This window comes from Periplaneta americana, chromosome 5, assembly GCF_040183065.1.
Source record: "Periplaneta americana isolate PAMFEO1 chromosome 5, P.americana_PAMFEO1_priV1, whole genome shotgun sequence".
Classification (NCBI taxonomy): Eukaryota; Metazoa; Arthropoda; class Insecta; order Blattodea; family Blattidae; genus Periplaneta; species Periplaneta americana.
This window is the reverse complement of record NC_091121.1, coordinates 61,655,237-61,670,266: the sequence shown is the minus strand read 5'-3', so window position 1 is coordinate 61,670,266 and position 15,030 is coordinate 61,655,237. Positions and strand designations below refer to the sequence as shown.

The 15,030-nt window shown below is 34.0% G+C and overlaps 3 protein-coding genes across 9 annotated transcripts in view; 2 read left to right on the top strand and 1 right to left on the bottom strand.

The window, feature by feature from the left end:
- Positions 1–1,367, top strand: part of PpD3 (protein phosphatase D3) — a 30,412-nt gene extending 29,045 nt beyond the window's left edge. The window contains exon 11 of the mRNA XM_069825801.1: positions 666–1,367. Coding sequence (XP_069681902.1) covers positions 666–725 — 60 coding nt within the window. The 3' untranslated portion in view covers positions 726–1,367. The remainder of the gene's footprint in view (positions 1–665) is intronic.
- LOC138699719 (cancer-related nucleoside-triphosphatase homolog) lies at positions 1,254–9,863 on the bottom strand. 2 transcript variants are annotated; one of them, XM_069825809.1, is made up of 5 exons: positions 9,594–9,860; positions 7,395–7,557; positions 6,943–7,033; positions 6,515–6,709; positions 1,254–1,430 (listed from the first exon to the last, which is right to left on the bottom strand). In XM_069825809.1, the coding sequence occupies exons 1-5, from the start codon at positions 9,625–9,627 to the stop codon at positions 1,368–1,370; spliced, it is 546 nt and encodes a 181-aa protein (XP_069681910.1). In that variant the 5' UTR covers positions 9,628–9,860; the 3' UTR covers positions 1,254–1,367. The 2 variants fall into 2 exon arrangements, with proteins under 2 accessions (XP_069681910.1, XP_069681911.1); XM_069825810.1 differs by lacking the exon at positions 1,254–1,430 and adding an exon at positions 2,510–4,611 and having other exon boundaries at positions 9,594–9,863.
- A 506-nt stretch (positions 9,864–10,369) lies between these two features.
- LOC138699715 (CCA tRNA nucleotidyltransferase 1, mitochondrial) overlaps positions 10,370–15,030 on the top strand; it is a 31,930-nt gene continuing 27,269 nt past the window's right edge. For 4 of the 6 annotated variants that reach the window (XR_011332064.1, XM_069825803.1, XM_069825804.1 and 1 more), the window contains exons 1-3: positions 10,370–10,786; positions 14,019–14,212; positions 14,404–14,569. Coding sequence is in view for 5 of the 6 variants with exons in the window: in XM_069825803.1 (XP_069681904.1) it covers positions 10,724–10,786; positions 14,019–14,212; positions 14,404–14,569 (423 nt within the window). In the remaining variant the exon portion in view is untranslated. Of the gene's footprint in view, positions 10,787–10,888; positions 11,150–14,018; positions 14,213–14,403; positions 14,570–15,030 lie in introns of those variants that run through there. The other 2 variants (XM_069825806.1, XM_069825805.1) reach the window with 2 other exon arrangements.

Genomic DNA, 15,030 nt, shown 5'->3' with positions numbered 1-15,030 from the left:
ATGCTTTCCTTAGACATTGAGCTGTCAATCCAAAAAATTACAGCGCGATTGATTAAGTATTATAGGAGCTACGACATGATATATATTTAAAGAACCGGGAAGTGTATATGCCGATGCTTCCTATAGAAGCACGGCCCGAGCGATACTGCTTTCTTATCATTAGAACAGTCCTGCATAGACGTCCGAGACTGTCGGGAATGACCTAGTATCGGTAATCTCGGGACCAAGAGAATCTCGTGTTCTCTATCAATGAGTCATTTGGCTACGTTAGGTACTCGCGCACTGGGCGAGACTGCGGTGATTACGCAACCGAGAACGGGCGATAATATGAGGCAGTCTGCCCGACTCTAATGAATTTTATACATTGTTAAGTCGATGTGATATGATATAGTGATGTAAATACGTTGTCTATAATTAATATATAGAAAGTGGAATGAGGCACCATGTAGAAAACCACGAATACACCTGGCATGTTATACATAAAACTTAAAGACTTTTCGTTCCCTGATTCTCTTAACCCAGAAATCTCTAACAGACCTTCGTTACAGATGTATTCATGTCAAAATAGTTTCTTGGATATGTATTTGTTAGATTAAAAATACGTTTTTTCTTTATGTGAAAATTGTTTACCTTAATTCATATCTGACATTTTGTTTTTGTTGCAGCCTCATCCAAATGTCAAGCCGATGGCATATGCAAACTCACTGCTCAGCCTTATATGCTAGTGCACATAAGTCGTAGACATTTGTTTTAATATAAGCTCGAGTGATGTGTACATGAAGATGGCTGTGATCAACTTGTGAGCTTATGAAGGAAGCAGAGCAACAGCAGATTTAAGTTATTTCAGTTGGGCTGTGTTGGTGCTGAAATAATGGAGCCTAAGCTTTTACTAGGAAGGTGCCACAACAGTGCGTTCAGTAATTCTGCTTCAGGATGTGTTTTATACTTGGAAAAAAAACTTTTTTTTTTTATTGTTCGTTTAATCCCTCAGGTTTCTAACGCATGTATAAAAGAACATCTGTTTATTTCAAAATATCAGTCTGGAGGATTTTAAATGTACTAAGTACACTCTTCAAAATGTTTGTAATTATGTTCTCTCTTGAGATTGATTTCTAGATAAAATGAAGTTACAGATGGAAACATTCCAGTGCTCGAGCCACCTTCCACTTCCTTCACCCGATTGCTCGAGAAAGTGTCGAGGAGTGAATGAGGCATACCCTCGCTGCAAGAAAGAGGACTGATACAGCAGGGTATAGGTTTTATAAGTGTTATATTTAGGTCGCGCAGTATTTTTATGTACATTAGCGTAATGATTTTAATAGTTTTACAAGTCAGAGCACATAAATACAAATCATACGACAATGTCATTATGTTTTGGTGAGCATGTCAAACACCTGATCAACCAGACCATCCCTGTTATTCCGGTCCACCTGAAACAGACAAGTGTGTGTGGCACAGCTCAGTATCAACAAACTCCACAAGTAATATAGAATTTTGTAACAACTTTTATAGAACAATCTTAGAGAATATAAAACAGCACATATAAACACTTCAGATGAACTGGTAGTGCATGTGTTTCAATCTCTGTGGAGCACAAAGCTCCTACATATTTTAGTATTACTGTACTGTGAAATGAAATTACTTCCATACAAGCAACTAATCTTTTGAACTAAAATATACGCCCCTGAAGTTTCAGGTATTAGCAAACATTTTACTGTTTTGCTATATAAAGTTTCGTATGCTCAAAGTCAAGTGACATTCATTTCAATATTATGTGCATGTATCTGCATGCATTTACAAATCTTAACAATGAACTTGATCTTATTTACATACATATGTGGTTTACAGAATTTATTTTTGAACACGAAAAACTAAAATTCGATGATGTTCGGGTAAAGACGTTTTTTGTGTAAATGGAGTTCTGCTCCCCAGGTAAATTCTACAAGTGGGTGTTCAAAAAACAAAAGAATACTAGCATTTGTTGTGTTTCATTTGTGTAGAAAGTTATCTGCAATAAGGGTTCGAAGATTAATTTTAATTTACTATCTCAAAATTCATTTTATGATTAATTCCATTTACCCAAACACCATCAAGTTAAATTTACATAGTAGAAACTACTGCGCTACAATTTATTACATGGCATTTTATTCTACTATCTTTATAGTATGAATACAGTATAAGTACGTCCTCCTTTCCTTTTCCTTTAGAGTTATTTATATGTATAGTTTATGTAGATTGTAAAGACTTCCATATAAAAATTGCACGATTATGATGAGGTGTAAATTTAATTTATATTTCAATTTTTTTTTAGTATTAAAAACTTTTTGAACAAGTGTTCTTATATGAATGTATATAACAAGAATGGACGTTTCTATGTTATCTTCAGTCATAACCTTACAATTGGTAACTTTCATATAGTCAAATAAGTGTTGTATAATTACTGAAAAATATTGCTACGGATTTATTTAGCAAGAATGTATCTTCAATTCTCCACATTGTAAAGAAGGAAATGTTATAATCAGTTACTGAATGGAAATCACATCTAAACATATATAGACTGGACAAAACATCAATAATTATATAGTTCTGTATGGATGTTACGACAACCATTCTATAATATTATATTCAGTGTTTGCATTTTCATTAGTTCATCTATAACATAACAAAAACAACGCACATAAATAAGCATAAAAATCGATTTTCTGAAACATAATATTTTCAATATGCATACTTATTTAAAAAAGATGAAAGGATATTAAGAATCGTGTGCAATAATTATAGCTTATAAAATGTTATTATGGCCGTAATTTAACTAATAATCAGAAGTAATTTGTACATAACACTATTATTTTAATAACATAAAAATGTATACCTGTTACATGTAACATTTAATAGTCTGAGCTAATCTGACCAAATGACTTCAGCATTTTATTAAATAAAATACATATCTTACTCGAATTGCTGGGCTTACTGATGCTAGCACTAGCAATTACTACAAGTTCTACAAAATTGAAATTTACAATATTGAACGAAATTTATTTCTAGAGCATTTGAGCACTTCAAAATAAATTATAAGACAATATGAAAATAAACATTATTTTGTTCATCTGATTGGTACATAAACAGTAGTGCACATGATATAGCATGTATTGTTTTGTTTTTGTGTTCCAGCAACACTGTGCTTACCTTTAAAGAAAATTCTCAGAATGAGAACCTTGTTGACTTGTTATAACTCTTACAACACTGGATATTCCAGATTTCTATCGAATTCATTTGCACCTTAGCCTTATTCAGTACAGTGAATTATATCAAGGGATACTTCTTGCCGTAACTTGTTCAGATTTTTTCTTAGAAACTGCAGTGAGATTCTCGCTGCTAATTTCCTAGCCAGAACAATAGATTGAATCACATGATCTCCAATTATTCCTCCCTATATATCAATACTGTCCCGCACCATGGCGTCATGTTCTAAGGCCTAGGACTTGTATTACGGAATGCTCACTTGTTCGAGTCCTCATGGGGGAAGAAATTTTCTCAAATTTCGGCCAGTGTATGGGACTGGTGCTCACCCAGCATCATGATGCACTTGAGGAGCTATGATTGGTAGCGAAAACCAGCTATAATGGCTGAGTGGATCATCATGCTAACCACACAATATCTCCATTCTGGTTGAATGATTGTCCACCTCGCTTCAGCATGTGAACATGAGGCCAGCAGCCAGCTGGTCGGTCTGCACCCTTGAAGGGCTGTAGTGCCACAAATTATTATTATGTTGGTATCTTGATTCAATAACGTGAGGACTTTCTTGAATCCTGTGATCAATTTTGTGAAAACTGAGTACACCATCTTTAATGAACAATATAGCAGAGATGAAATTTTATCACGAGGAAACATCTGCAGGAACTAAGCATAAATCATTTCTCATGAAGGAAATGAAGCATGTGTCGAGGCACAAGGAGCTCATTTTCAGCACTTTCTTTAAAGGCATTTGGAATCCAAGTAATTTTCAACGTAAGTTTATACGAACTTTTTGAAATTATTTTAAGTTCTGAATTGGTTTCTGAAGTGTATTTCATATTATGAACCATTCTATATATCCCACAAGAAAAAAAAAATCTGTTTAAAATGAGGACCTCCAACAAAAACTCTACTAAACGTTGAGCTAACTAAACAATTATTTCATAGCTTAATATGTGATATTTTTGGATCAATACAGGTTTTATATCTGAAACTGGTGTTAAAAGTTATACAACTGTTTTATATTCAATATTTTTTCTTATTAATTTTCAGGCATAAACATTTGAGCCACATCTCTTTCCTTATCAAATTCTCATTGTGTGTTGGCATTTTCACATTCTAAAAATAAGTAACAAGTATATTTAGTATGTCCAATTGACATGACCTTGAAATATATTCATATAATGATGTTGATTTTTTATGACTATAATACATTACTGTAGAACCACATTCCCATTTTAGCATAGTAACAATGAAATTCAGCAGCGTAGCTCAGTCGGCTGAGGCGCTTGCCTGCTGACCCGGAGCTACACTCAGGGGCACAGGTTCGATTCCCACTTGGCCTGGTTAGGATTTTTCCAAGGTATTCCCCAACTGTAAGACAAATGTCAAGTAATCTATGGCGAATCCTCAGCAGGTCTTCTCTGGATTCTAATTTTGCAGAAAATTCTTGACAGATTATGTTAAAGCTGGTTGAGATAGCAAGCAAGGCTCAAAGAGTTTCTAAGCTCATTCTGGATTTCTGGGATGTCCACATCACGAAGGAAAAACTCTCCTCTGTTACATTACTTCCAGAAAAATACAGAGATAGTGCAATCAACTTCTGGAGTTACATATTTCCTCAGAAAATTTCACTTTATCTTGAGTAAAGAATAACTTTTCTTCATTCCACTTTCGTATTTTCTGAAGAACCCGGATTTGATTCCCAGTTAGAACACAGGAATTTTTCCTTAAAGGGAAATGTTTCTGTGTTCGTCTATGGTCTGGAAATTAGGTTAGGCTTAGGTTTAAGATCTCTCCTGGCACTTCATAATCATCCTATCATAATATCATCATTGGGACAGTGTAACTCTGCCTTTCAGGCACACCAACCTCAGAATTGGGTTACAAATAAGCCATTACCAGGAGAGACCAGAAATGTCAAATGACAACCTGGTGGCATTGGATTAAAAAGAAACATATTTTCTGAAGTCACATACAAGCACGAAATTTCGTTCAATAATCTTCATCCAGATCAAGTCCATCCCATCTACAATTGAAAAATAATGGACTTCTCTTCAAATTTTTCACTAATTAACTGTAAAGTTATTTAAATTAATAAATAACGACTTTATTGCATTAACATTTTAAATAAAGATGTTATTGTACACGATTGACTAGTTTCAATGTTTTACATCATTTGCTGAATCCTAGATGATGTAAAACACATCGAAAAGTGTCAATCATGTACAAATAACATCTTTATTTAAAATGTTAAGCAGTAAACTCGTTTTTTATTAATTTAAATAACTTAACAGTTAATCAGTGATTATATGTGTTAAAAGAGTGTAGACAAGAATGAAGAATCAAATTTTTCTCTTACTGGAGGAGATTTCAGCAATATACATTATACAGACGTCTTATCTTGTGAATAAATAACACAGGCACTGAGATATTCAACATTTTCATAAAACTCACAAGAGACACTGAGAATTTTGCTGTGGACTGAGGAGAAAGAACGACTTCTGAAGATGCCAAAAGTTGTTTAATTAATGATGAAATAAATTCCTCTTCTTTCTTGGAGTTAAATTCTTCTATTAACTTTGATAACAATTATATGGAAGAGTTGACTGACGTTACGTTCTCACCTTCAAATTTGATTGTCGCCATGAAAAATTGGCAAAGTCGCATTAGTAAAATTCATCCACAGCAATATGCGAGGATCATTAAATCATATTAATTAACACTGAAAATTCGAGGATACCTGGGGAGGGACATGTTATTAAATCAGGGGATATTTCAGAGACGAATTTTGCCCGGTGACAAAAATAAAAATTTGGGGACTTCCAAGAAAATAGGGATGTCTGGTAACCTTATTTAAGAACACAGAAATTCTTATTCACTCATTTTGTAGATCTACACGGCAAATACGTTTAAATGATTCCATACAAGAAAAACTACACCTGCTGGTGTGTAAAGGAAAGTTTTATATACCCTTTGTCATAAAGAACTTTTTTTTTTGACCGACAAATACAGTAGGCTTTAAAACCTATGATGATTCAACAACAGTGCCAATACCTACTATGTTGGTGTGTAGATAATAGGACAAACGAATCATTATTAAAGATGAAATTACACTGCCACAGTGTGTGGCTGAAGTGGGAGTTTTATTAATACGCATTCTAAAAATGTAACAACTACAAAATATTTCCAACAAGAATTTTAAGCAAGAAAGAAACCAGATTCTGTTGACATAACATTGATGGCATTTTAATATAATTTTGATATCTGGACTCACCTCCAGGAGAACTGTGTCAGGACGTTTCCTTAAACTATCAATAAGAGGTATGGGTCTTCCTTTAGGAATTGGTATAGTTGCCAGTATTGTAATAACAGGATTACTGAAAGCTTTCTGCACTTCTTGCGTGAATTTCTCACTCAGTAGTTCCATGCGGCCAATCTCATCAAGAACCAAGATCCCTCCAGAGTTCGGCTGCAATAATTATGTAACATGTAGTAGTATTAAAGTATAAAATCAATCTGTAATATCATACAGAAATTATTCCTTAATGATGTTTTTGGAACATAAACTCTTTTTCTTTTAAACAGGTTCATAAAATCCAATGCAGTGAGAAATAAAATATATACAGTTCCTTCCCCAACAAATCAGAGAAACACACGCCTAAACAGTTTTAAATATGAATATAATCTAATGTTTAAACACACCTGGATAAGGAAGACTGGTAAAGCATATGTTTCAAAGGATTGCACAGATACAGCATATTGTCCAACTCTGTAGCGTGAAGATTCGGTTTGTCTGCAACAACATAGTCTGGTTAAAGTAAAAAAATCATGAATACTCATACTACAATGTACTTATTTCCCTTCTTTATGACACGACTACATTTTTCTTCTTTTTAGTATCACGAAAGATAGTACTCTACTAGATATACTCGCATTTATATTTGTTTCATAAATGCCACATACAAATTGCAAAATTCATTTTGAAAATGAAATAGAACACAGTGGTTTTGTACCGTGGTGATAATCTATGTTCTTTTAAAATTATTTACAAATACTGTATTCTATAACCATGGACGATGTAACAAAATATAGCCAATTCTGTACTCAAATGAACATTGTGTTTGAAGTTATAAAATTTATGCAAGTGTACATACGATAATCTAGCAAGAACTCCTCGTTGCCCATCCAGTGTGACAATATCAAAGCCAATTCTCTTGCCACTATTTCGAATTTCTTCTGTGAAAAACCCTTTCACCGAAACATTTCTTGCATTTAAGAGGTTGCATACTTTTTTCACCACAGTTGTTTTACCAATACCTAAAAGTAATAAAAAAATATAACACATTTTTGGTCTGCAGTCTGAAAATGATGGTAATTCTCCAGAAAAGCTAAACTGAAGGAGGCACATCTCTCTGCCCCCTATACTAATTATTATTATTATTATTATTATTATTATCATCATCATCATCATCATCATCATCGTACGAAAGATCCAGGACGAAATACTAGGAAAATGGTACGTTTTCCTAGTCTCAGAGTTCTGGACCTCTCGAGTGTTATATAGTGGTAACAAGTGTGGAGAGAGGGGACTACAACAGTGCATTAGAACATATTGGTGAATATCAAACGATTTTTATGTTGAACGTATTTGTGGCTGCAAACTAAAATCGCGTGTTCATCGTCATTATACAATTCAGAAGCAAGTCAAACAATATATCATAATTGTGCCTCCTTTCAGAGTACCTTTCCTGGAGAATACCGAAATGATGTTATGTACTTCTGATACTGAAAGTGCAAGAAAACTTCACTTACTCTAAAACGAGCATTAATTACATGATTGTAAATCTCATTATGACAACTTATTTGTCACGCACCTAATAATAATAATAATAATAATAATAATAATAATCTCAGTTTGTCCGAAAGCTAGGCCTACTAAAGATCAACTAGAAAAAAAGTATACATTATTTTAATGTACCGAAGTACATATGATATTTCCATGCAGATATTCTGCGTCATCATATGATGAAAGAGTACTGGAACGGAGAAAAATTCTCTCCGGCACCAGGATTTGAACCCAGATAAAACATCAGCACGTAGAGCTGAAAACCCGGGTTCAAATCCCGGTGCCGGAGAGAATTTTTCTCCGTTCCATTACTCTTTCATCGTATGATGACGCAGAATATCTGCATGGAAATATCATATGTACTTTGGTACATTAAAATAATATATATGATATGCGTAAATCACTTCGTGATTTAAGACGGCGCTTATTCCGTCGGATCCCGGCCAACTAGTCACTCATAACGAGTGCACCTCAGTACATGTGTGGACTTCAGTCCTACGTTCATAGACATCTATGACGTAGTGCAGAGGGCGGCCATTAGAGGGAACCCAAGAGTTGAAACTTAAACTGAGACGATTCTGTCCGACACCGGGGTGGGTATCCGGTGTGGCTTAGTGGATAAAGCATCAGCACGTAGAGCTGAAAACCCGGCTTCAAATCCCGGCGCTGGAGAGAATTTTTCTCCGTTCCATTACTCTTTCATCGTAGAAAAAAAGTGTTTTAATCGAAGGTAGTGTTTGATACAAAGATTCTAATACCAATAGACATGGATCAACATATTCGCGTTTTTCTCTTATTTCGAATCATACGTGTATCAGTTATCGCATGAAGGTACAAATGTATTTCGCATTCCTTTGGTAACGCTATTGTAAAGATTTACCATTATGATTTTGACAACTACACCCATTTGGACTGGTTGGTTGCTGTGTTGCCAGAATTACGTGTCATAATAGCAATATTGAGTATTTATTATATTATGTTCATTCACAACTCGGAAATATAAACCGTATTACTAAAAATCTCAACACCTCTGGAAAGTAAATAAGTGATTTGTCAATAACGAGCCAGTACTACTGAATAGAAAGATTGACTGGTGAGTAAGAAAAAAAAAAAGCATGTTTACAAAGAAGTAAGTGTGCCGTAACCATGGAATATTAGTACTAGACCTAGTATAGTAAACAACTTGTTATGAAAAGTGGTGCTGGGCCAGTGGACTTCAAGAGATCTTGCGTTTTCCTCATGGAATGCCCAACAACCTTTTTTAGTGCACGAACTTTTACCTGTGGACCTGTGCTATAGCCAGTGCTGTAGTTGAATTTATTTTTACTGAACTGCGTTCTGGCCACAGAGTTAATATAATATTGACCACTCTCTAACTACAGCACTGTCTATTGATAATTGAAACAGGAAACTATTTTAACCTACAAAATGCTACAAGTATTTAGATTGCAAAAAAAAAAAAATGACAAAGATACATTGGCTATAATAATACAGCAATACTAAGTACCTGGAGGTCCGGTTAACAAAATATGCCGTTTCATATTTTCTACAGTACTATTTGGCAAAAATAAGCAATAATTAATAACAATTACCCTACTGTTTCCCAATTCCTTTCACTTCTCTTTGCCGCTGCGCTGCGTATCAGTAATTTGACAGGTAATTTTGCATTGCCAATCACCTAAATACAGCGAAATCTAGTTTCTTTTTATAATCTACGGACTCTCGAATCTTTTGTGAAATTGTGTGAAAACTTAATGCAATGATTGCAATATTTTTCTTTATTTTTTGACCTTGTGATGGTAGACTTTCTTGTGTATGTTATGGTTTACGAACGAGTAGCAATGGTTTGCTCTGCAAAGATCTTGTTTGACACGTTTTTCTCAAAGAGCTAGAGTTAAGCTCATTGCTTTTTCTCCATTGTCAAAAAATATCAAAGTAATATTGTAATGCTCGTATTCAGTTAGACCACCGAAATTCGAATCGTGATCATTGAAGACCAAGATTTGTAATAATCTTGATTGTAGCCCACGTTATTGGAGTCTCAGAATGTGTCGAAAGAATTCCAAATTTGAGTTCTTAATAAATAATTCCTGCTACAGATAACAAAACTCTCCAAGAACGTTTGATGTAAAAATAACAGATGGCCTAAGAACTAGAGTTAAATGGTATAACCCTACTCCTAATTGATCTGGGATGGTTCTATAACCTACTTGTACGGAAACTTGTCAAAGATAATTTAGCGGATTTTGTTTTCAATTGTTGATGATACTGATGTCATTGTTGGCAGCGCCAAACTAGCTTGGCCAATGGCCTGCACGCGAATCGCAACAAGGATCCTTTTAATATTGAATTTATGACACAGTAGCCTTTTGAGCATGCAGTAGTGTCGTTAGGCCGGAAGGGAAGGGAAGTGAAGTGAAGTGAACATGATGACAGTAGTGTGTTTAGTGTTGGTTTAATTATCATTTCTGTTGTCGAATGAAGAGGATAACATTTTACTACTACCCACATTTTATATAAAGCCGCGTAAAGTTAGAATGTAGAAGTTTTATTTTGAAGGTCGATTGATGTTCATCTGTAACTTATTGTAAATAAAGTAAACAGTTTGAGGTGTTGGTGCCGAAATTTGCGTTAGGAATGTTTACTTGTAGCCGGCAAGCGCTCATAAGAATTGGGAAATATGTCTTGACTAAAGATAATGTGAGTGTTGTTTACCTGTCAATGTATTTCATCATACCCTACCTAACCTTATCACTGATAGTGGGGCTACCGTCACTGGGGATGGAGGAGGAAGGGATAGAGAAAGAAATCAATATTTTCCTAGTATGGGACAAGTGAGCGTGCAATTATCATACTGTGTTTTTGTTTTGTTTTGTGGGTTTTTTTTATAGTACGCGACACTGAAGTTTTTGTTTTTACAAAGAAAGTAGGAAAATGGTTTAATTTTCAGAGGGAAAGTAGTTTGGAATGTAAAAAAATTCATGTAGAACGTCAATTTACCTGAAAACATATTAGACAATAGCTAAAAATTGGAAAGAATTGATCGATATAGGTAACCTAAAAGTGAGTATTTAACACACAAAAGAAAGAGATAGAACACTTCAAAATGAACGTGAACCGCACATTTTACTTCATTTAGTATATACAAGGCATACTAAAAGCCTAAACTAACGTAACCTGTCGCATTTGTATATGCAAGACATAAACCAATAGCCTAAATTAACCTAACCTAACCAGTCACATTCGTATAATCACACCTAACCTGTCACAGATTCCCATACCGTAGGAGTTAGAGAAAATACAAGTTGGAAGTTTGTGTCGCGTACTATTTGTTCGTATGTCTCTCTAATGTATAGGTTAATTTGACTTTTTTTTTTTCGCCAAAACTCCTAATATTTTAGCATAGTACTTGAGATTATGTTTACAGATGTAAAATTGAAATTTAGAAATGGCCCCTAAGAGTGAAGAATTGCATGATGTTTTGTACATAATGTGTTAATGTGTGCATTATAAGCCTAATATAATTGATCAATATAATTAACAATACGGCACTGTTTTCTGCATACAAAAATCTGTATTACAATAAAGTGGTGGTGGCGGCAGCGGTTAAAATGGGATCATCAATAATTTAATTCTTAACTTGTTTAAATCATGTAACAATGTATAAATCTACGTCACTTCTCTCGAAGATCAAAAAAGTACTTGGGGTGTAATCACACTCCACACAGTGCTCCTCGTTAGCTTTTACGACACAGGGATAGGAAGGTTGTGTTGTTTATAAATACACATCAATAGACAGCACCAATTTATAAAATGAATGCTATGGAAATTTATTTTTATTCTACAAAATTACATATTTAATTAATTGGGATTGTATAGACAAGACAAGTAGGTACATTAATTTGTAGTAGGACTATACCTAATTCAGAATCTAATTTTGTGTTTCTATTTATTTTTTTTTGGCGGGGGTGGGAAGCTACTGTCCTCCCCACATCCCTCACTTGTACACTGTTGCCTCCAAACCCTCACTGGCACATAGTAAAAATTAAAAATAGCATTAAAACCAATTACATACACAAAAATAACAAGTAGTATTTCCACTGAGGTTAAGTTAGCAGAAAAACGGTGTATGTAAAAGATAGGTCTCTCCTAGTTACCGTTGAGACCAACATTTTCTACCGACATGATATTCGGCTATGGTATGAGAAACTTATGCAAACTAATAGTGTAGGAAAGACAAAACCTACAGGAAGACAGAGTGTACCTGAAACTCAAGTTGCAGGAATATATATGAAGCTTTCCAACACAGTCCAACAAAGTCTATTTGTTGTGCATCACAGAATTACAAATTCCACAATCAACTATCCACAAAGTCCTTCGGAAGCATCTTAAGCTCTTTCCTTCCTCTTTCTTACAATCACACCAGTTATACTTAAAAAAACTTGAACGAAATTGACTTTTGAATATACATTGCACGGGCAACCAGAGGTGCACATGTAGAATCTGTGTAACAAAACTCCCAACTTCTGTTAATCTCACAAAGCAAACAGAATAAAAATACGTTCATTGGTTTCAAAGTTATTACTGTGTATTTTTGTTACATTATTTTATGTACATGTGTATTTCTACTTCAGCTTGCTTCTAAAAGTGTTTTTGCAACAAAAAGATACAAGCTATAGGTTCAGAAATTATGTGAATTGATAACTAAAAGCGAGGAAAACATGCTATATTATTATTATTATTATTATTATTATTATTATTATTATTATTATTATTATTATTATTATTATTATTATTAATGACAACCAAAGCTTATGCTGAAGACTAAAATTGATAGTTACCCAAGTGGCATTAGCACATTGTGAAAATGTTCTTGGAGACTAATATTGTTTTTCATTTGTTTTAAAGTGTCAGATACTTGCAAACTTCGTTCTGTAAATTTTCTCTGAGAAACAAATCACAGTATGAGATTGGAACAAAGCATTTCCAGTTTCATCGAACTTCTCTTCTGTTGGTACCTGACTACACCTTGTCCATTTTCTAGTCTAAAATAGACCTAGCTATTTTTTATTTTGTTTGTAGTCTTGTGTATTGTGGTCCTGTTTGGAATGGTATCAGGATATTTTGTTAATGGAATTTTCTTGTGACTTCCAGTAGCTATTGTGGCTGGGAATATCGTATAGACAAGTTTTGTGAGCTGAGCAGCAGTTGTTTCCAATACACATTACACAGCCTATTCGCACTGTAATAACTGAAATGATTTAGAAAGCACATTATGTCATGGCTAGTCGCTGTTAACTCTAGATTATTGTGAAGAAGATCTATGTAAAATCTATGCCAAGAGTTATAAGAAAATTTGAAAAACAAAGGCCTTCTAATTATGACATAATACACATGTTTTTACTCGTTATTATATTTAATAATTTGTTATTGTAAATACACATGCAGGAAATTAAATTTGAAATTTTTTTGTGTGCAAGAAATATATTCTTTATAAAAATACCTTGTTCAATTCTATCATATTTTACATGTACGTATTATTTTGTTTCGGTCGCTTAAAATGAAACACTTATAAAGAAATAAATAAAAATGTCATAAGTTATTATTTCAAATGAATAACTTTTTAGTCATTGTCATAGCTCAGGCGGTAGGCATGCTTGTCTGCTGATCCAGAGCTGTGCTCGGGTGTAGGTCCAATACCTGCTTGGGCTGATTACCTTGGTTGGATTTTTTGCGAAATTTTCATGTGTCAGGTAATCCCCTGCCTCATATCTCCAAATTCTCAAATTCCAGTGACTCTAAATAACCCAGTAGTTGATAGTGTCATAAAATAACTGACAAAAAATAACTCTTTCTGAAAAGTTTAATTTTGAGCCACTGTAACCAGATTATATAAATATTTTTCATAGAGGACATTGTTTCTTAATTACAGGAATTGAAGAATAAGTTTCTTGTTCCAGTTAAGAAAGGTTACAGCTGTCTGCATCCAGTATCAAAAGACTATCCAGTGATCATGAAGCTTGATACGCCAGAATTCAAAGCTCTTTTTTCCCCAGAGTTGACAACTTTGTCATCCTTATTCAAAGAGTATGGCTACGAACTGAGAATTGCAGGAGGAGCAGTGAGGTTAGCAACAAGAAATAATTTAATGATTCCTTAAGTTATTTATTATATTTTTCTGGTACAGTTTCTAATGTAAGTCTCTTTATACCAGTAAGTTTTTTTTTATTTAAGTTCCTCAAATTGGAAGTTATGACAAATATGTAATTCTATTGCATGAGTATTGTATGTGCTAAAATAAATTATATTTTGAACAGGGATTTGTTAATGAAGATTCAACCTAAAGATTTGGACTTCGCTACAACTGCCACTCCTGATCAAATGAAGGAAATGTTCAATGCAGAAAGTATCCGTATGATTAACACAAAAGGCGAAAAACATGGCACCATCACTCCAAGAATAAATGACAAGGAGAACTTTGAGGTGAGCCTACTTAACCCCTGTGGTGTCATTCTAATTTTTTAATAACTGGTTCTCTCTGCTAATGATAGCAGGTTTAATAATTATAATATAAAATATATTAAATGATAATAACAAAAAGTTACAAATAAAGGGAAATTTCAATGCAACATGCTATTACAGAATTATGTGTAGAGTAACTTAAAAACTCACAAGTACCAACTCGCATCACAAAAGAATATTCACCAAACAGAAGTAGGCAAAAAAATCTGGAATCGGTCATGCTGCTTTGTTTTGACTTAGCAACAAGTCTCTGCACTTTCTCATTGGGTTTTCAGTCGGACTGAGATGCCATTGAATAAACATGTATACTGTGTGTGACTGTTGCATTCACAATGATCGAGTAAGTAGGTCAGCAAATCTGCATTAAGTTTTGCTTCCAGTTTGAACGACATTCGTCCATGGAAACTAACTGAATAATTAAG